Here is a 20,964-nt window from a genome sequence, read left to right on the forward strand (position 1 = left end):
AAAGTTCGGCTAGATAATATAGAAAGCCGCCATCTTAGGCCCACTGGGCCCACAAAAAGGGGTACGCTCAGTTTGTATGGGAGCTGTCAACATGCTCCCGGGTTGAGTAGTACAAACTAAGCCGGTCAGCATGTCCGCAACAAACGAATCGAGTGTTTTGGGAGAACCAAACGGCCAACCCGCGGAACCTACGGTCGATTCTGAGCAACAGTCCAGCGATGTTGAAAAGATGGCGATTGATGAACCAGAACCTGCAGCTGTCATGGAATCAGATGAAATCGAGGATAAGTTACTAAACGATGGCGCGTCGGAGCCGGAATCGACCCTGCTGGATGAAGCCGAGCTTCTGGAAGAAACGACAGACAACACACAAAACGGTTCCCGTCGGCACGAGCAGGACTTGTTCCAGTCACACAGTGTCCACGAGTTGGCGCGATGTTCGTGGGATAAGGCGGCTAAGCAGAACTACGTCCGCGGATGTTTATGGTCTCCGGATGGCTCCTGCGTGCTGTCGACAGTAAACAACGACGGAATGCACGTGTTTGAACTGCCCACGGATTTGTATGGAGCGGAGAAGGTGAGCACTGAACGGCCTGTCAATCTTCTGGATGCTGCGGTACACGTTCGGGAGAGTACGTTGGTGTACGACTACCAGTGGTACCCAGGAATGCACAGTTCGGTTCCGGAAACGGCCGTTTGGATTGCTTCGAGGCAGCACGAACCAATCCAGATGTGGGACGCTTACACGGGGAAGCTACGCTGTTCGTACAAGGGATACAACGCGGTTGATGAAGTCGAAGCTGCTCTGAGTCTTGCTTGGTCGCTGGACGGGGCGTTCATCTACGGCGGGTACAAAAAGAGCATCAAGCTGTTTGACGTGAAGAGTCCCGGGAGAGAAATATCCTCATTCACCACCAAAGTGACAGCTTCCTGCATGACAGCGTGCGCACCGTTGCCCAACCTGATGATCTTCGGATCGTGGAGTCGTTCAATAACGGCGCTGGTCACCAACTCGGGTGATCAGCTCGCGGTGGGTCGAAATTCGGCCGACTGCAGTCACAACGCGGGCGTCACCTGGCTCAAGTTTATTCCCCGCACGAATCTGTTCGTGTCCGGAGGACGCAAAGATCCGAAGCTAATGATGTGGGACATTCGGCAGATGACAAAGCCGTACCACGTGCTGAATCGAGTTTGCGACACGAACCAGCGCATTTACTTTGACACATCGCCGTACGGCGAATGGATTGTAAGTGGGAACACGGACGGAACGGTGCGAGCGTGGAACCTGCTGGAAGTTGACACGGCCCACAAATCGTACCAGCAGCTTAGTGTGAGTATTGCTATTTGTTTTGTTTTGATACAAACATAAATTAAAAAAAAAATCCTGGTCAGTTCTTGAGCAAACAGTAATAACAAAATATGTTCCTCATTAACAAAATTACAAAACAAAATTCACGACCCTGTTCAATACGGATGAGTTATACATATCTTGTTATCAAACTTAACATTAATTGAAAATGTGTACCACCAAATTTCATGAAAACAAAACACATTAATTTGAAATACGGTAACCCCTTGAAAATTTCTTTAAAAAAATTGGGATTTTAACAACCGCATTTTGAATTCAGAACATAATTGAAAAAAATCGTCCATCTTTAAATTCTAAGATTTTAAAAGAATCCAAGTTTCTAAAAAAAAACTAATTTTAAAACTCTAAAATTCAAAAATATAAAATTCTTAAATTCTACATTCCTAAAAAAATAATTTTCCCAAATTATAAATCCCACATTTTTAAATAATTTAACATCATAATATGCTGCTGTCGAACTTGTGGTTAGATCACGGCCCAAATGCTTCCTTGTTAATGTTATTGATATCAGTACTTTCGAGAACCCCTGAAATGCAATACACTCATTGAAGCGGCCCGCCGGGCGTTGTATTAATCGCAGATTCAGATTCTGTTTACGGAACCCACATTTCATAGAGTCATTGAGGAAAGAAGAAGACGTGGACATACCGTACCAAATCGGAATCGTTGGGAGTAGGACCTTGTGACATTATTTCATGACTACGGATTGATTCACTTTCACTTAGGTATATAATATAGCCCTGCTTGGGGGCCGAGAGGCTAGGGGATCAGACTACCAATCTAAAGGTGTGAGTTCGAATTCCACCTGGTTCCACTCGTTTTTTGTCAGTATTCAAAGTTCAATTCTAGTCAATGAATGTGAAGTAGACCGGTCGGGTATTTAACTTACCACTTGAGAGGCGAGAGCCGTTATAAAATTATAAAATTCTGAAAAATATTCCTTACATTTTAATTGTTTTACACAATTTTATCTAGATTCTTAAATAACTATACTTTTAATTTCCGATTTTTTTTCCTGAAACTCCTACTACATTAAAAAAAATCTTTAAACTAAAAAACATGGCGAAACATAGTCGTTGCCTAAAATAGTAGCTTATGCAACAAATTGCAAAAAGAGGATTTTTTCGGCACGAGTCGTACATTTATCCAACGAGGTTCACCGAGTTGGATAAATACGAAGAGTGCTGAAAAAATCAAGTTTTGCTAGGTGTTCCATACAACATTTCTTGCAATTCAAAAAAACACACATTGAGTGAAATTTTAAGTCAAATGTTTATGTATTTTGTCCATAAATCGTTTAAATCAAAAAAAATATTGAAAAGTGTTACATGTTTCTCTATGGCTCAAAAGTTGCAGGTATTTGTCCCCTAAAACATATGAAAAAATTTCGAAAATAAAAAAATACGTATTGCGCAATTCTCACTAACTTGGACTTCGCACTAAATGATTGCTATCGATCGCACTATTGCGAAAAGTGCGGGCCAAATCCAAGTTACAGTGCAAGGACCAATATTTTGGGAAATTGATTTTTTGTGAAAAAAAATTTAATTAAAAAATCGGCAAATTTTTTTTTCCGTGTACTTATTTTTTCTTAAAAGTCCTCAAAAATACCTACAACTTTGCCGAAGACACCAAATTGATCAGAAAATTCATTCAAAAGTTACAGATATTCGAATATTTACGTACCATTTTTGTATGGGCAGCTGCCAAAATTGTATGGAGACTTGTATGGGTTAACCAATGACACAAAATAGCTTCTTTGGTCATAGGGAAGGCCCTCACAAAGTTTGAGCCAAATCAAAAAAATACAAATAAAATCCGTTTCCGGTTTTGGTAGAGAATTGTTCAATATTGATTTTTGAGACCTCAGAGTAGGGAAAAAACTCAATTTAAAAAATATATATATTTTTTCAAGATTTTATTGAAATTTTGAAGAATATGCATGCAACTTGGAATTCAGTCAGTAAAATTCTTAAATTCTACATTTTCTAAAAAAATCGCTGAAAATCTAAAAAAACATGCATTCCAGATATTCCATATTAAATTACGTCACTTTTATTACGTGAAAAATAAAAAAATCCTTGCTTTTTAAATTTGTTAAAATTTTTAAAATCCCATATTCTAAAATCCATAAACCACAAAATCTTGAACAAACCTTCTACTTTTTATATGTTGGTAAATTTCTGACTAGAAAGCCTTTAAACAAAAATTCTGGATTCTATTTTTTTTTATAAATCATAGACTTGCGTAAAATGCGTAAAATTCGCCAATATTTCAAAATTCTTCAATCAATTAAGTAGAAGTAGACATAAAAAAGAATTTTTAAACTTAATTTCGAATTTAAATTTAAAAAATCCTGAAACATCAAAAATAATATATTTTATAATTTTTTGCAAAAAAATGGTGTTTTATTTTTCCAATGAACATATTTTTTATCTATTTTTTTCCGTCAATTTCCTTCTTTCCTTCCTTCCTTTCCTTTCCTTCTCATCTCTCATTACCGTTTCTTACCAGCTCCGTACTAGAATCAAATCGCCAAACACTAAAAATATTTTTTCTTTCTTCCCAGTTCCCCCTGCACCGCGACTGCTGCAACGGAGTGTCGTTCCACCCGACCATGTCGATCGTGGCCACCGCCAGCGGGCAGTTCCACGCTTCCACGATTTCATCGGAGGAGGAAGAAAGCGCGTCACCACAACCAACGGAACCGGAAAATTCCCTCACCCTGTGGTGGATCGGCAAGACGGGACTTTCGGAAGAGTAACGGGCGACTTTTTTTTCTTCTTTGTCCAATTAGTTTAAAATCTTTCTGCGTTTTAATCAATAGTAGAAGGGTTAAATATTTATAGTTTTATGTACAAAAAATAACAATAAAATTAATAAAGAATATTTGTTTTTCTTTACGATGTGTGTGTAACGATTTGCTTTAAAGACTTTTTTTTTTGTTTTTCGCGAAGCAGTTTTGGATTCTTCCTAATTCGAAATTTTTGTAACAGGTTTATTCACGACTTTATCCTTGTTTTGTTGCGTTAGTGCGCTTCTTCCTAAAATTCGTGTAATTATTGTTTCCGTTCTGAACCGACATGTTATGCACTTTTTTTTTTGGCATTTTCTCCTCCGCAAAAGAAAAAGGGAGGAGGGAAGGTTTGTTGTCTGTGTGAATAATATTGTATTAATAGTGCTGCCATTATTTTTTTAACCTCTTTCTACTGCAGCAGTTGAACAGGTTGTCTAGAGGCTGTTCATAAGTTAGTTGTTTTGTTGTTGTTGTAGGTTGGTTGTTCTCTAAACAGAAAGAAGTATCTACTTTGCTGCTGTTGTAATGCTGTTGCAAATTGTAAACTTTGATATGGTTCTCGAATATATTACTATTCATCCAACGATTCCAATCACGTGATTACTAGAATAATTGCAGCGAATACTTACGCGTCCACCAGAATCACATCCAACTGATTGCCACCGAAATACTTTTGTTTCCTCTCCCCGGATCCATCCATCCTCTCCTACTGTTGTTGCGTTTGCTGCTGCTGCTGCTGCTGTTGCCGCACCAGACTTGGGTAGGCTTTGGCCACGTTGAGAAAGGGTGTCGGCGCCGGAAACTCCGTCACCTTGTGGAAGTAGAACGAATACTTGGCCTCGAGGTCAATCTCCATCAGCGGCGGTGGCGCCATCTTCCGTCGTTCCGTGGTTCCGTGTTCCGCGGCGGCCGTGTCCTTGCGCTGCGTCGTCGCGTTGTGCTGCTGACTACTGTTGCTGTTGGTGTGGCTATTGCTGGTCGGGCGAATCGAGGAATTTCGCTGGGGCGGCTGCGGCGGAGCTTCGCCAGTGCTGGTGTTGAGTTGCTAAAAATGAAACAAGTGTCCAGATTAGCACACGCTCGCTATCTCATCGAAAGCCCCTCCGCCCAGATAAGATAGTGACTTACAGGTGGTGGTGGTGCCGGGCAGGTTCGGTGCGGTGGCAGGGGTGGCGCCGCCGTCGACTTGATGCTGCCGCTGCTGAGCGTTTTCGTGCTGAGCGTACTGGTCGACACAATCGAGTTGGAAGAGGTCGTACTGGCCAGCGTTGCGACGTTGTTTGCGGAACCACCGCCGGTGCCGCCGCTGCTGTTGAGTTTTGACTTGAGCTCGTCCGTGACGGCCGAGCTGATGCTGACGTTGTTGGCGGAGCCAAAGTTGGGCTCGGGCGTCTCCGGCGCCAGGCTCATCGGTAAATGCGACAGGTTCGTGTTGGACACGCTGCGGATCGGGGGAGGGGGCGGTGGCTTCATGACCGGAGGCTTGGGGGGAGGTGCCGCGGGACGACCTGTAGAACATTGAAATATTGAATAAGTTAACAGCTCGAAACACTAAATGTTTCATAAAAATAACATACTTTATAAACACGCAGAAAAATAAGGCATATTTGAATCAACAAAACGTTTTGTTGATTTGAAAATCAAAATTTTTGTTGAATCAACGCTAAACCTCAAAGCAACTTTTTCAAAACAAAAAAAGATTTTTGTGGAATTGAGAAAATCAAGTTTTGTTTCAACGCAAAATCGGCGTTGATTATATTCAACAAAAAATTTGTTGAATCAAACCTCGTACAGGCTGATTCTACAAAATATTTTTTTGCGTGAAGAAACATAAAAATCGTATTGATTTAGAATTTCAACTATATCAACCTTATAACGAAAATTTGGCAACATTCAATGAAGCACATAAGTAAAATTTTCATAACGTTGCAAATTTAGATTTTTCTAACTCGGATAATGAAAATGACTAAACGTTTAATATTCTAAGAAAATTACATTCTGAACCACTGGCTTAACATAATTTAAAAGTGCACAACATTTTTTCGATGGATCAACTATGGTCTCCTTGGAACGAGCTGTCAAGTAGGACCTCTTCTGCAAAGAAGGGCCGCGAAGTTGTTTTTTTTAAATTGATTTTAAATCCTTTGCGGTCGTACAAAGTGTCACTGTACTCAGAAAAATTAGCTTTATCATTGTGAACAATAATATTACAAATTGAAGCTTAAGTTTAGTACCCAATTGCTGAAATGTTCGTAAACTTGTACATTCCGGAAGTTTTATATTATTATTTACCATGCGGCCACATAAAAAAATCACTTAAGATAAAAAAAACTTGCTTGAAAACTGTTTTAATTCAATACGTTGTTGTCTTCAAAAACTCTTTTTTTTCAGCACTCGTTGCATTTAGCCAACTTAACAGACCCATTTCCATTGTTTTGCTTGACTTTTTTTTGACAATTTTCAAATTTCGTTAGGGTCCAACCATACACTATTCCTTTGAATATTAGAAATTTCCAAATATAAAAATCTCGATTTTATAGAAAAGTTATGCAAAAAAATTGGCTTGAGCTATTTGAAGATTGTTTTAGCTTTCAAATTGCTGTAACTTTTACAGGGCTCTAAAAGTGCTCCGCACACTTTTCTTAAGACTTCAGTAGCCATTACACTACCGCAATCAAACAAACAAACTCGCACTTTTTCGTGTTTGACAGTTTGTCAAACTCGCAAACTTGTTAGCGGCAAACTCGCAAACAAGGCAAAATGTATGCAGGCTGACGTTTGTACCAACCAATCCAGGCAAACAAACAGAGCAGGCAAACTGGCAAACTGTCAAAAAGTGCGAGTTTGTTTGTTTCTTTGCCGTAGTGTAATAGCTCCTTTAACCTTGAATTTCTACTTAAAAAATAGTTTTTTAAGGGATCATTTAATAATGCCCAAAAACTTTATGTAAGAGAAAAAAACAAAAAAAAATCTTTAAAAGTTGAATCTTTTAAAACACTCTAGTCGTGAATCACACTAATTTTCAGTCATCGAATCGGACTCGTGAAGACATTTTTGCATGAGAGAGACTTCGTACATTTTTTTTAGATTTTTTGGGCTAAAATTTTGGAGGTCTTCCCAATGACCAAAGAAGCCATTTTGAGCTAGTTTTGGCAGCAGTCCACACAAAAATGGTCCGTAAATATTCCATAACTCTGTATCTTTTGAAGAAACTTTCTGACCGATTTTGTGTCTACGGATAAATTGTAGGTATTGATGAGGACTATTCAGAAAAAATAGGTATACGGTATTTCCTTAATTTTTTAATTTAATTAATTTTTTTTTCAAAAAATCAATTTCCTAAAATAAGTATTTATTTTTATTTTGATTTTTTTTATATTTTAAACCCCGCAACTTTCGATCCATACTGAAAAAAAAAATACAATGATATTTTTGGACTTTTTAAGTTGTACAAAACGTTTTCGGGGTACTGCCATACTGCCATGCAAAGAGACGTTATTTTTCAAAAAACTATAGTTTGACAACCATTCGTCAGATTTTTAATGAATAAATAATTCCAATAATTTATACCGGCCTTTTTCATAAAAAAAACGAATTTGATTCGAATTTCGATCATTCCAAAAAGAAGTATTTTCATTTTTTTTCCAAAACTAGTCTGATGCTACAAAAGACAGAAAATCTATATTTCTACCTTCAAACAAAAAAAACGAATTCTGGTATGGAAAAAATTATCACCCTACTGAGCACTCACTAAGAGAACAGAATTCGAAATGAATAGTTCTCTACGATTTCCCATTTTTTTTTTTTTTGCGATTTTTCATTTTAATGTTTTGATTTGAAACATAACTATTCAAAAGGTCTAAATATAGATAAATTTTCTTATTTCATACTATAAAACGATACTTAATCCACCTTTAGGTGGTTGGTGCCTTCCTCACATTCATAAAGTCAATACATATAGTAAAAATAGCAACATTCCCTTAACATGTTTAACAAATCAATTTTATCACTGATTTCTTTTGATAGGGTTCGCAGACCTTCAATTTTTATGGCTCATCGGCAAGGTCCGATAAAAAAACCTATCCAACGAAAGTTCACATGGAAGATTTAGACAATATTTTTATCACAATATCTCAGATCCGGCCTCCAGAAAGTATATAAATAACACTTAATAGCCAATAACTTTCGATAGGGTTGTCAGATCCTTGATTTTAGGCTCATTTGAAAGGTCTTTCAATTATCTAACTAACGATGGGTCGCATGATGAACCCGGACATAATTTTTACAGAAATATCCGGCCTTAAAAAAGTGTATAAATAACACTTAAGTGCTAATAACTTTTTATAGGATTGTCAGATCCTTGATGTTTTAGGATCATTTGAAAGGTCTTTCAATTATCTAACTAACGATGGGTTGCATGATGGATCCGGACATCATTTTTACTGAAATATCTGAGATCCGGCCTCCAAAAAGTGTATAAATAACACTGAAGTGCTAATAACTTTTGATATGGTTGTCAGATCCTTGATGTTTTAGGCTCATTTAAAAGGTCTTTTGATTATCTAACTAACGATGGGTCGCATGATGGACCCGGACATAATTTTTACTGAAATATCTGAGATCCGGTCTCCAAAAAGTGTATAAATAACACTTAAGTGCTAATAACTTTTGATAGGGTTGTCAGATCTTCAATTTTTTGGGCTCATTGGAAAGGTCTTTTTAATACCTTTCTGAAAATGTATAACATGATAGGGTTTCTTGCAAAAACCACCCTTTTTACAATCTTCCGGACATTTGCCAAAATCGTTTTTTTTTTGCATAACTTTTGAAGTACTTAACTAAACTTGCTGATTTTAAATAGAGACCTATGGGACCCCAAGACGGATCGAATGAGACTAATACGGTCAAAATCCGTTCATCCAGTCCGGAGATAATCGAGTGACAATTTTTTTGTCTACCCACCTACACACATCCACACAGAAATTTGCTCAGAACGTGATTCTGAGTCGATAGGTATACGTGGAGGTGGGTCTACGAGGTCGAATTAAGAAGTTCATTTTTCGAGTGATTTTATAGCCTTTCCTCAGCAAGGTGAGGAAGGCAAAACCAGTTAAACAAATGAGTACTGAGTAAATTTCGCAAAATTTCAATTTTTAACATTGCTAAAACAGATTAATTAGGTGACACATATAGAAATTCATTTTCAACGATTCGAATTCTTTATGAGGCTGTAAGAATTTTTCTCAGCCTGCCTGCAACTTCGCAAATTTTCTATCTCTACGGTTTCCAAGATATTGGCAATGGAACATAGCATTTCTCCATATGAGCCGTCGACGTGCCAACCGAGTAACGATGCTAAGGAATGGGTTTGAAAAATCGATATTTTGTAACACCCTTAAACTGTTTTAACCTTATTTAAAATTCCTTAAAACGCGAATCAACTTACCAATGGGATTGTTTTGCCTCGCAATGGACTCCGACGACTGGAAACTAGACGGCGGTCCACGCAGCGTTCCAAAGTGGTTCGGGAAGTTTGGACCACTCGGTGCCACCGGAGGAGACCTGATTGGAAAAAAGCATTTCGTTAGACTCTCTTCCAAAATAACCCCCAATACACAGACACAACCAGAGTTCCGAAAAAAGGAAAAGACCCCGCACACGCACACTCTCCACACACCACATCAAACAACCTACCTGGGACTTCTCATGCTGTGGTGCCTACCGACCATGTTCCTGCTTGTTCCACTCCCCGTCGAGCCACCGCCACCGCTCGTGTTGAGCTGCATTCCCGGCGGCTTCGGGGCCAGATTTGGTTTGCCATAGTTTAGCGTCGGTTTGACGGAGGTGGTCGGAGGGGTAGGCGCAGATGGTGGCACCGGACTTCCGGACGCGGACGAGTTCCCGCTGCTGGTGCCGCCACCAACACCAAACAGGGTCGATTTGTTCGGCAGCAGGTTGAGGCCGGCGCCGACGGGACTAGTGACTGCTGACGGACCATTCGTACTGGGCGTGGAGGGCGCCTGGCTACTTACCCGGTGACCCAGTGACGGGGACAAAGTAGGTTGGGTGGGGAAATGATGATAGATGATCCGAAGAGGGAAGATGTTCGTGTTTACATGTGTTGGTGATGTATTTTTGTCGTTTGTTTAGAGAAAAGAAAGAAGAGAATGGATTTTTACGATGAAAACGCTAGCTAATACGGGGAAGTGTTGCTTTAAAATACGTTATGGGATGAGGTTTGGATGTGCAAAACAACCCTCTAACTATGTTGAGAATCACACTATAGATAGACAAAAGTTTAGGACTAAAAACGAAAGGACAGCTTTTATCTAATTCATAAGATGTTTGCCATCAAATCAATCAAACTTTAGATAGAGAAAATCACATCAAACAGCTAGACTCTAAAATGAGCCCAGAATTTCTACGTTACCTCTTTTGACTGGAGTAGCTTGGCTTCCCCTGGGGCGACGACGAATCATTGGCATTCTAAAATAAAGTCACCCATTAGCAGAGATCGCCCAAAAATCAATCCCAACGCAAACATACCTTCAACTGTACCGGCGGTTGCGGCGGCGGTCCCCGATTCGTTCGCAGATTGCTTTCCGTCACCGGTGGCGGAACTTGGCTGTGGTTGTTACTGTTGTTGATGGCATTGTTGTTATTGCTACTGCTGCTGCTGTTGTTGTGTTTCTGCTTCTTGAGCGTCAGCTTGGCCGCCAGCTCATCGGCAAAGTCCACGGCTCCAGCTCCACCTCCTCCTCCCAATCGATTGTTGCTGCTGCCTTTGATCGTGTTCTCCGGCGATGGTGACTTATTATTGCTAGTTGTGGCTGGTGATTGTGCGCCTGTGAAGAGTGAGATAAAACGGAAAATTTAGTTTATCATTTGCGTATTATATGGTAAGAGGTACAGTCCAGACTCTATTATCAAATTCGAGTTCTGCGACCTAATTTTATTCAAATTTGAATTGCTTAAAAATAATACAAATGCATTTTTTCAATATTTCATCATCAGCATATTGGCCGACATCTTGGAATTAATAATTCTAAATCACTTAAGTGTAGTTTAGGGGTCACACTAAAGCTCGACAATCAAAAATAAGACAACTGTCTTAAACCCATGAAAAAAAATAAAAAAAAATGTCCGCATGGTTTATTATAAATATAGTTGCCCGGTGATTCTAAAATTTAAAAAAAAAATCTAAAATTTTTAAACTCTTAAATTCTAAAATTCTTAAAATACTTAAAATTCTTAAAAATTTTAAAATTCTTAAAATTCTTAAAATTTTTTAAATTTTTAAAATTCTTAAAATTCTTAAAATTCTTAAAATTCTTAAAATTCTTAAAATTCTTAAAATTCTTAAAATTCTTAAAATTCTTAAAATTCTTAAAATTCTTAAAATTCTTAAAATTCTTAAAATTCTTAAAATTCTTAAAATTCTTAAAATTCTTAAAATTCTTAAAATTCTTAAAATTCTTAAAATTCTAAAAATTCTAAAAATTCTAAAAAATCTTAAAATTCTAAAAATTCTAAAAATTCTTAAAATTCTTAAAATTCTAAAAATTCTTAAAATTCTTAAAATTCTTAAAATTCTTAAAATTCTTAAAATTCTTAAAATTCTTAAAATTCTTAAAATTCTTAAAATTCTTAAAATTCTTAAAATTCTTAAAATTCTTAAAATTCTTAAAATTCTTAAAATGCTTAAAATTCTTAAAAAATTTAAAATTCTTAAAATTCTTAAAATTCCTAAAATTCCTAAAATTCTTAAAATTCTTAAAATTCTTAAAATTCTTAAAATTCTTAAAATTATAAAATTCTAAAATTCTTAAAATTCTTAAAATTCTTAAAATTCTTAAAATTCTTAAAATTCTTAAAATTCTAAAAATTCTTAAAATTCTTAAAATTCTTAAAATTCTAAAATTCTAAAATTCTTAAAATTCTTAAAATTTTTAAAATTCTTAAAATTCTTAAAATTCTTAAAATTCTTAAAATTCTTAAAATTCTTAAAATTCTTAAAATTCTTAAAATTCTTAAAATTCTTAAAATTCTTAAAATTCTTAAAATTCTTAAAATTCTTAAAATTCTAAAATTCTAAAATTCTAAAATTCTAAAATTCTAAAATTCTAAAATTCTAAAATTCTAAAATTCTAAAATTCTAAAATTCTAAAATTCTAAAATTCTAAAATTCTAAAATTCTAAAATTCTAAAATTCTAAAATTCTAAAATTCTAAAATTCTAAAATTCTAAAATTCTAAAATTCTAAAATTCTAAAATTCTAAAATTCTAAAATTCTAAAATTCTAAAATTCTAAAATTCTAAAATTCTAAAATTCTAAAATTCTAAAATTCTAAAATTCTAAAATTCTAAAATTCTAAAATTCTAAAATTCTAAAATTCTAAAATTCTAAAATTCTAAAATTCTAAAATTCTAAAATTCTAAAATTCTAAAATTCCAAAATTCTAAAATTCTAAAATTCTTAAATTCTAAAATTCTAAAATTCTAAAATTCTAAAATTCTAAAATTCTAAAATTCTAAACTTCTAAAATTCTAAAATTCTAAAATTCTAAAATTCTAAAATTCTAAAATTCTAAAATTCTAAAATTCTAAAATTCTAAAATTCTAAAATTCTAAAATTCTAAAATTCTAAAATTCTAAAATTCTAAAATTCTAAAATTCTAAAATTCTAAAATTCTAAAATTCTAAAATTCTAAAATTCTAAAATTCTAAAATTCTAAAATTCTAAAATTCTAAAATTCTAAAATTCTAAAATTCTAAAATTCTAAAATTCTAAAATTCTAAAATTCTAAAATTCTAAAATTCTAAAATTCTAAAATTCTAAAATTCTAAAATTCTAAAATTCTAAAATTCTAAAATTCTAAAATTCTAAAATTCTAAAATTCTAAAATTCTAAATTTCTAAAATTCTAAAATTCTAAAATTCTAAAATTCTAAAATTCTAAAATTCTAAAATTCTAAAATTCTAAAATTCTAAAATTCTAAAATTCTAAAATTCTAAAATTCTAAAATTCTAAAATTCTAAAATTCTAAAATTCTAAAATTCTGAAATTCTAAAATTCTAAAATTCTAATAATCTAAAATTCAAAAATTCTAAAATTCTAAAATCTAAAAATCTAAAATTCTAAAATTTAAAATTCTAAAATTCTAAAATTCTAAAATTCTAAAATTCTAAAATTCTAAAAATCTAAAAATCTAAAAATCTAAAAATCTAAAAATCTAAAAATCTAAAAATCTAAAAATCTAAAATTCTAAAATTCTAAAATTCTAAAATTCTAAAATTCTAAAATTCTAAAATTCTAAAATTCTAAAATTCTAAAATTCTAAAATTCTAAAATTCTAAAATTCTAAAATTCTAAAATTCTAAAATTCTAAAATTCTAAAATTCTAAAATTCTAAAATTCTAAAATTCTAAAATTCTAAAATTCTAAAATTCTAAAATTCTAAAATTCTAAAATTCTAAAATTCTAAAATTCTAAAATTCTAAAATTCTAAAATTCTAAAATTCTAAAATTCTAAAATTCTAAAATTCTAAAATTCTAAAATTCTAAAATTCTAAAATTCTAAAATTCTAAAATTCTAAAATTCTAAAATTCTAAAATTCTAAAATTCTAAAATTCTAAAATTCTAAAATTCTAAAATTCTAAAATTCTAAAATTCTAAAATTCTAAAATTCTAAAATTCTAAAATTCTAAAATTCTAAAATTCTAAAATTCTAAAATTCTAAAATTCTAAAATTCTAAAATTCTAAAATTCTAAAATTCTAAAATTCTAAAATTCTAAAATTCTAAAATTCTAAAATTCTAAAATTCTAAAATTCTAAAATTCTAAAATTCTAAAATTCTAAAATTCTAAAATTCTAAAATTCTAAAATTCTAAAATTCTAAAATTCTAAAATTCTAAAATTCTAAAAGTCTAAAATTCTAAAATTCTAAAATTCTAAAATTCTAAAATTCTAAAATTCTGAAATTCTAAAATTCAAAAATTCTAATAATCTAAAATTCAAAAATTCTAAAATTCTAAAAATCTAAAATTCTAAAATTCTAAAATTCTAAAATTCTAAAAATCTAAAAATCTAAAATTCTAAAATTCTAAAATTCTAAAATTCTAAAATTCTAAAATTCTAAAATTCTAAAATTCTAAAATTCTAAAATTCTAAAATTCTAAAATTCTAAAATTCTAAAATTCTAAAATTCTAAAATTCTAAAATTTTAAAATTCTAAAATTCTAAAATTCTAAAATTCTAAAATTCTAAAATTCTAAAATTCTAAAATTCTAAAATTCTAAAATTCTAAAATTCTAAAATTCTAAAATTCTAAAATTCTAAAATTCTAAAATTCTAAAATTCTAAAATTCTAAAATTCTAAAATTCTAAAATTCTAAAATTCTAAAATTCTAAAATTCTAAAATTCTAAAATTCTAAAATTCTAAAATTCTAAAATTCTAAAATTCTAAAATTCTAAAATTCTAAAATTCTAAAATTCTGAAATTCTAAAATTCTAAAATTCTAAAATTCTAAAATTCTAAAATTCTAAAATTCTAAAATTCTAAAATTCTAAAATTCTAAAATTCTAAAATTCTAAAATTCTAAAATTCTAAAATTCTAAAATTCTAAAATTCTAAAATTCTAAAATTCTAAAATTCTAAAATTCTAAAATTCTAAAATTCTAAAATTCTAAAATTCTAAAATTCTAAAATTCTAAAATTCTAAAATTCTAAAATTCTAAAATTCTAAAATTCTAAAATTCTAAAATTCTAAAATTCTAAAATTCTAAAATTCTAAAATTCTAAAATTCTAAAATTCTAAAATTCTAAAATTCTAAAATTCTAAAATTCTAAAATTCTAAAATTCTAAAATTCTAAAATTCTAAAATTCTAAAATTCTAAAATTCTAAAATTCTAAAATTCTAAAATTCTAAAATTCTAAAATTCTAAATTTCTAAAATTCTAAAATTCTAAAATTCTAAAATTCTAAAATTCTAAAATTCTAAAATTCTAAAATTCTAAAATTCTAAAATTCTAAAATTCTAAAATTCTAAAATTCTAAAATTCTAAAATTCTAAAATTCTAAAATTCTAAAATTCTAAAATTCTAAAATTCTGAAATTCTAAAATTCTAAAATTCTAATAATCTAAAATTCAAAAATTCTAAAATTCTAAAAATCTAAAAATCTAAAAATCTAAAATTCTAAAATTCTAAAATTCTAAAATTCTAAAATTCTAAAATTCTAAAATTCTAAAAATCTAAAAATCTAAAAATCTAAAAATCTAAAAATCTAAAAATCTAAAAATCTAAAAATCTAAAAATCTAAAAATCTAAAATTCTAAAATTCTAAAATTCTAAAATTCTAAAATTCTAAAATTCTAAAATTCTAAAATTCTAAAATTCTAAAATTCTAAAATTCTAAAATTCTAAAATTCTAAAATTTTAAAATTTTAAAATTCTAAAATTCTAAAATTCTAAAATTCTAAAATTCTAAAATTCTAAAATTCTAAAATTCTAAAATTCTAAAATTCTAAAATTCTAAAATTCTAAAATTCTAAAATTCTAAAATTCTAAAATTCTAAAATTCTAAAATTCTAAAATTCTAAAATTCTAAAATTCTAAAATTCTAAAATTCTAAAATTCTAAAATTCTAAAATTCTAAAATTCTAAAATTCTAAAATTCTAAAATTCTAAAATTCTAAAATTCTAAAATTCTAAAATTCTAAAATTCTAAAATTCTAAAATTCTAAAATTCTAAAATTCTAAAATTCTAAAATTCTAAAATTCTAAAATTCTAAAATTCTAAAATTCTAAAATTCTAAAATTCTAAAATTCTAAAATTCTAAAATTCTAAAATTCTAAAATTCTAAAATTCTAAAATTCTAAAATTCTAAAATTCTAAAATTCTAAAATTCTAAAATTCTAAAATTCTAAAATTCTAAAATTCTAAAATTCTAAAATTCTAAAATTCTAAAATTCTAAAATTCTAAAATTCTAAAATTCTAAAATTCTAAAATTCTAAAATTCTAAAATTCTAAAATTCTAAAATTCTAAAATTCTAAAAGTCTAAAATTCTAAAATTCTAAAATTCTAAAATTCTAAAATTCTAAAATTCTGAAATTCTAAAATTCAAAAATTCTAATAATCTAAAATTCAAAAATTCTAAAATTCTAAAAATCTAAAATTCTAAAATTCTAAAATTCTAAAATTCTAAAAATCTAAAAATCTAAAAATCTAAAATTCTAAAATTCTAAAATTCTAAAATTCTAAAATTCTAAAATTCTAAAATTCTAAAATTCTAAAATTCTAAAATTCTAAAATTCTAAAATTCTAAAATTCTAAAATTCTAAAATTCTAAAATTCTAAAATTCTAAAATTCTAAAATTCTAAAATTCTAAAATTCTAAAATTCTAAAATTCTAAAATTCTAAAATTCTAAAATTCTAAAATTCTAAAATTCTAAAATTCTAAAATTCTAAAATTCTAAAATTCTAAAATTCTAAAATTCTAAAATTCTAAAATTCTAAAATTCTAAAATTCTAAAATTCTAAAATTCTAAAATTCTAAAATTCTAAAATTCTAAAATTCTAAAATTCTAAAATTCTAAAATTCTAAAATTCTAAAATTCTAAAATTCTAAAATTCTAAAATTCTAAAATTCTAAAATTCTAAAATTCTAAAATTCTAAAATTCTAAAATTCTAAAATTCTAAAATTCTAAAATTCTAAAATTCTAAAATTCTAAAATTCTAAAATTCTAAAATTCTAAAATTCTAAAATTCTAAAATTCTAAAATTCTAAATTCTAAAATTCTAAAATTCTAAAATTCTAAAATTCTAAAATTCTAAAATTCTAAAATTCTAAAATTCTAAAATTCTAAAATTCTAAAATTCTAAAATTCTAAAATTCTAAAATTCTAAAATTCTAAAATTCTAAAATTCTAAAATTCTAAAATTCTAAAATTCTAAAATTCTAAAATTCTAAAATTCTAAAATTCTAAAATTCTAAAATTCTAAAATTCTAAAATTCTAAAATTCTAAAATTCTAAAATTCTAAAATTCTAAAATTCTAAAATTCTAAAATTCTAAAATTCTAAAATTCTAAAATTCTAAAATTCTGAAATTCTAAAATTCTAAAATTCTGAAATTCTAAAATTCTAAAATTCTAAAATTCTAAAATTCTAAAATTCTAAAATTATAAAATTCTAAAATTCTAAAATTCTAAAATTCTAAAATTCTAAAATTCTAAAATTCTAAAATTCTAAAATTCTAAAATTCTAAAATTCTAAAATTCTAAAATTCTAAAATTCTAAAATTCTAAAATTCTAAAATTCTAAAATTCTAAAATTCTAAAATTCTAAAATTCTAAAATTCTAAAATTCTAAAATTCTAAAATTCTAAAATTCTAAAATTCTAAAATTCTAAAATTCTAAAATTCTAAAATTCTAAAATTCTAAAATTCTAAAATTCTAAAATTCTAAAATTCTAAAATTCTGAAATTCTGAAATTCTAAAATTCTAAAATTCTAAAATTCTAAAATTCTAAAATTCTAAAATTCTAAAATTCTAAAATTCTAAAATTCTAAAATTCTAAAATTCTAAAATTCTAAAATTCTAAAATTCTAAAATTCTAAAATTCTAAAATTCTAAAATTCTAAAATTCTAAAATTCTAAAATTCTAAAATTCTAAAATTCTAAAATTCTAAAATTCTAAAATTCTAAAATTCTAAAATTCTAAAATTCTAAAATTTTCATATGTTATACACAGATTATTGTTGATTTGCAATCAAAAAAAAAAAAACTCTAGAATTATTGTCACCACGGTTTAACCCCAAAGTCAAAAAAGTTTGAAACTCAGCGTGTGCTTGGGTTTGTGATCGAACATCCGCACAAAACGTAATCTGAAAAAAGTTGCTGTTTGGACGAGAGAGATAATTTTTACAGAAGTTCAAACAATGAACGTTTCGGCCAATGACTGAATTCAAGTATGGTTTCAAATACTTTTTTCATGAGTATACTTTGGATTCCCGACATTTTGAAGAAAATATGCAAATTCTCGACTTTTTATCTATTTCCAGATCGTTGGCTAGAATCCATAACTTAACTCTTTTAAAATATTATGTCGGTCCAATATAAAGGTGATTTTTCACCACATTTGTTGACCTTTCACATGATTTCCTGACTTTGCTAGTTTTGATTAAATTCCCTAAAAACTCTTCAAATTGGCGCCGCTATTTCCTCAAACCGCCACGATGCGCTTATCATTTGTTTACTATTACTACGATTGAGTCACTGCCCTTCCAACACCGGACCACGACCACTCTGGAATGATTCAACGCGCGCCCTTAACGTGGACACACCCACCCCAACTGGTTAGAACCCTCTGACTCACCTCTACTGCCGACCGGCTTCAGCTTCGGCATCTTCGACAAACCCTCAAAAATTCCGCCCAGCTTTTGGCCGTTACTGCTATCCGAGGGAGTCGTCACCGGTGCTCGGTTTGCCGCTCCGGGCGAAGACACTTTGCCCTGAATCACCGGGCCACTCTTGTCCACGGTGACCGTTTTCTTCAACTTGGCACCTTTCTGGATCGACAGCAGCAGCGCGTTCCGTCCGTCCGCCGAGGGGGCACCTCCTCCTCCTCCTAGCTTCATGGCCGGCGGGGGTGGTGGCCCCGGCGGAGGGGGAGGCCCCGGTGGCGGCGGCGGTGGGGGCATTTTTCAGGAAGCTGCAGGAAGATAGAAAGAACCCTAAAATTAGTCCTCGTATTGACACGGTACTAAATAATGCTTAATTACAATCGATCAACAAAAAAACGACTCAATCAACGCGACGTGTGCGACCTCCTCGCGAATCCACAGCTAGTCAGCGTCGACGACCTGGGGTGCGCTATACGTGTTCGGTTTAAGGTGCATCCCAGCCCAGACCAACGCGATCGTAACAAAGTTCTGAATCAGAATCAGAACAACACTGACTGTGCGCGCGCTTGGTGACAAAGAAGAGTCGAACAACGAACATCAGCAGCAGCAGCATGGGACTTATGTTTGAGCGTACTTTATGCGCGCCACCACCCAGGCAGACTGGGTAGTAGACTGAGATTCACACATACTCAGTGTGTGTGTTGTGGAAGTAAAAAATTAAAATATGAGTAGTACAACACTGAGCTGGTAAGTACCCAAAGGGCGAACAGAGATAATGAGAAGAAGGGGTTGATTGATAACTTTTATCGTACATCGGACAATGCCATATGGGTTGAACTCTAGCATGACAAGAATCGTGATATAGGAATCAGATCTAAACTAAGTAACTTTTCAAAACTGTAAAAAATACAAAATTTCAAAAAGGACAACTCCAAACATTGGACATATCCGTGGATGTATAGTTCATCCCGCTAAAAACAACATTTCAAAAAGGCGTATTGTTGTAAATTTGACCTTTTTGAAATGTTAGTCCTGATTTCAGAATTTTAAAAATATTTTTTCGACAAGATCAGAAATTTCACTAATGATTATTTTTTAACATTAAAAACTAGACTAGTTTCTGAGATATTGGTACTAGGAAATAAAAGGTTGTTTGGATAAGACTTAAAAAGTTCGATTTTCTTTTTCGACGCCTACATTTCAAAAAGCATCATGTACAAACCATGCGTTTTGAGAAAAACGCATTTGAATGCAGCATCATTTTTCAATTCCCATTTTAATTTAAAAGCAAAAGAAGTTCTAATGATAACAAACGATGAAAAACGTTGCTTTTATTGATACTTGATCATCCGTATTGAATAAAACATTATTTCCGTCATTATATTTAAGAAAAACAAACATAACATCTTTTGAAATCACCAACGTCTATATCACCCTGCTGTCATTGGAGGGGAAGTTTTGTTATGATTCGCTTTTCGTCGGCAAATGTACATGGCGTCTTTTTCAAGATGCTTTTTTTTTGTCACGAGGTTCATGTAGTCTTTTATTTGACCGGTTGACAGGGCTATATAAACGTGCCCTGCTAATGCCAGAGGTTTTGTTTACGTTACTTTGTTTCAAATCATAATTAAACAAACTTTACTGAAGTAACTTTTGCTCATTAGAAGTTCTTTCAGAATGTGCAATAACCCAAAAACTGTCAAAATGTACATGATGCCTTTTGAAATGTTGCCGTCGTTTTCTTCACTTTTATACGCTGTATAGCAACCAGAGGTCTATTTTTCAATGTCTCTTAGGCAATTTTAATAGAAATTTTCTCAACATAACGAGAAAAAAATATAAAATGATAATCATGGAGTGTTGGCGAAAAAAACGGGAAAACTGGATTTTTTCAGTTAAAATTAAACTTAAAGTGGCTATATAAAAAAGCGGTGCAATTTATCCAAAAATCTGTGAAGGACTTTTCGATTGCAAATTTGAAAACTGAAAGTCAAACTGAAGTAAAAAAAATGGTTTAAAATTTCAACTCTTCCAAAAAACATTTTTTTTTGCAAAACTAGGCGGCATATTTTTTGCCAATACTTTTGTATGGGAGCAATTCTCTACGAAATCGGTCTTTTTTCCTAAATTTTATTTTTTGTATTTTTTAATCCGGCTGAAACTTTTTTGTTGTCTTAAGTATGCCCAAAGACACCCATTTTGCATCATTAGTTTGTCCATATAATTTTCCATACAAATTTGGCAGCTGGCCATACAAAAATGATGAATGAAAATTCAAAAATCTGTATCTTTTGAAGGAATTTTTTGATCGATCTGGTGTCTTCGGCAAAGTTGTAGGTATGGATATGGACTACACTGAAAAAAATGATACACGGTAAAAAAAA

General features: G+C 30.7%; 2 protein-coding genes across 4 annotated transcripts in view; one reads left to right on the top strand and one right to left on the bottom strand.

Annotated features, from left to right (window-relative positions):
* On the top strand, positions 1–4,258 carry LOC120414364 (telomerase Cajal body protein 1 homolog). Its single transcript, XM_039575528.2, has 2 exons — positions 1–1,330; positions 3,939–4,258. The coding sequence occupies exons 1-2, from the start codon at positions 131–133 to the stop codon at positions 4,131–4,133; spliced, it is 1,395 nt and encodes a 464-aa protein (XP_039431462.1). The 5' UTR covers positions 1–130; the 3' UTR covers positions 4,134–4,258.
* Positions 4,163–20,964, bottom strand: part of LOC120414362 (WAS/WASL-interacting protein family member 2) — a 27,396-nt gene continuing 10,594 nt past the window's right edge. Inside the window, exons 1-8 of one of the 3 annotated variants that reach the window (XM_052709598.1) lie at positions 18,959–18,979; positions 18,553–18,888; positions 10,713–11,011; positions 10,597–10,652; positions 9,861–10,190; positions 9,613–9,728; positions 5,295–5,674; positions 4,163–5,211 (exon numbers count right to left, since the gene is read on the bottom strand). In XM_052709598.1, coding sequence (XP_052565558.1) covers positions 4,873–5,211; positions 5,295–5,674; positions 9,613–9,728; positions 9,861–10,190; positions 10,597–10,652; positions 10,713–11,011; positions 18,553–18,877 — 1,845 coding nt within the window. In that variant the 5' untranslated portion in view covers positions 18,878–18,888; positions 18,959–18,979 and the 3' untranslated portion in view covers positions 4,163–4,872. Of the gene's footprint in view, positions 5,212–5,294; positions 5,675–9,612; positions 9,729–9,860; positions 10,191–10,596; positions 10,653–10,712; positions 11,012–18,552; positions 18,889–18,958; positions 18,980–20,964 lie in introns of those variants that run through there. The other 2 variants (XM_039575524.2, XM_052709599.1) reach the window with 2 other exon arrangements.

This window comes from Culex pipiens, chromosome 3 (assembly GCF_016801865.2).
Source record: "Culex pipiens pallens isolate TS chromosome 3, TS_CPP_V2, whole genome shotgun sequence".
Taxonomy (NCBI): domain Eukaryota; kingdom Metazoa; phylum Arthropoda; class Insecta; order Diptera; family Culicidae; genus Culex; species Culex pipiens.

Excerpts from the sequence above, each read along its gene's own strand:
- LOC120414364 (XM_039575528.2), top strand. The coding sequence starts at position 131 with ATGTCCGCAACAAACGAATCGAGTGTTTTGGGAGAACCAAACGGCCAA. Across the intron at positions 1,331-3,938 it reads AATCGTACCAGCAGCTTAGT|TTCCCCCTGCACCGCGACTG; the intron begins GTGAGTATTGCT and ends CTTTCTTCCCAG.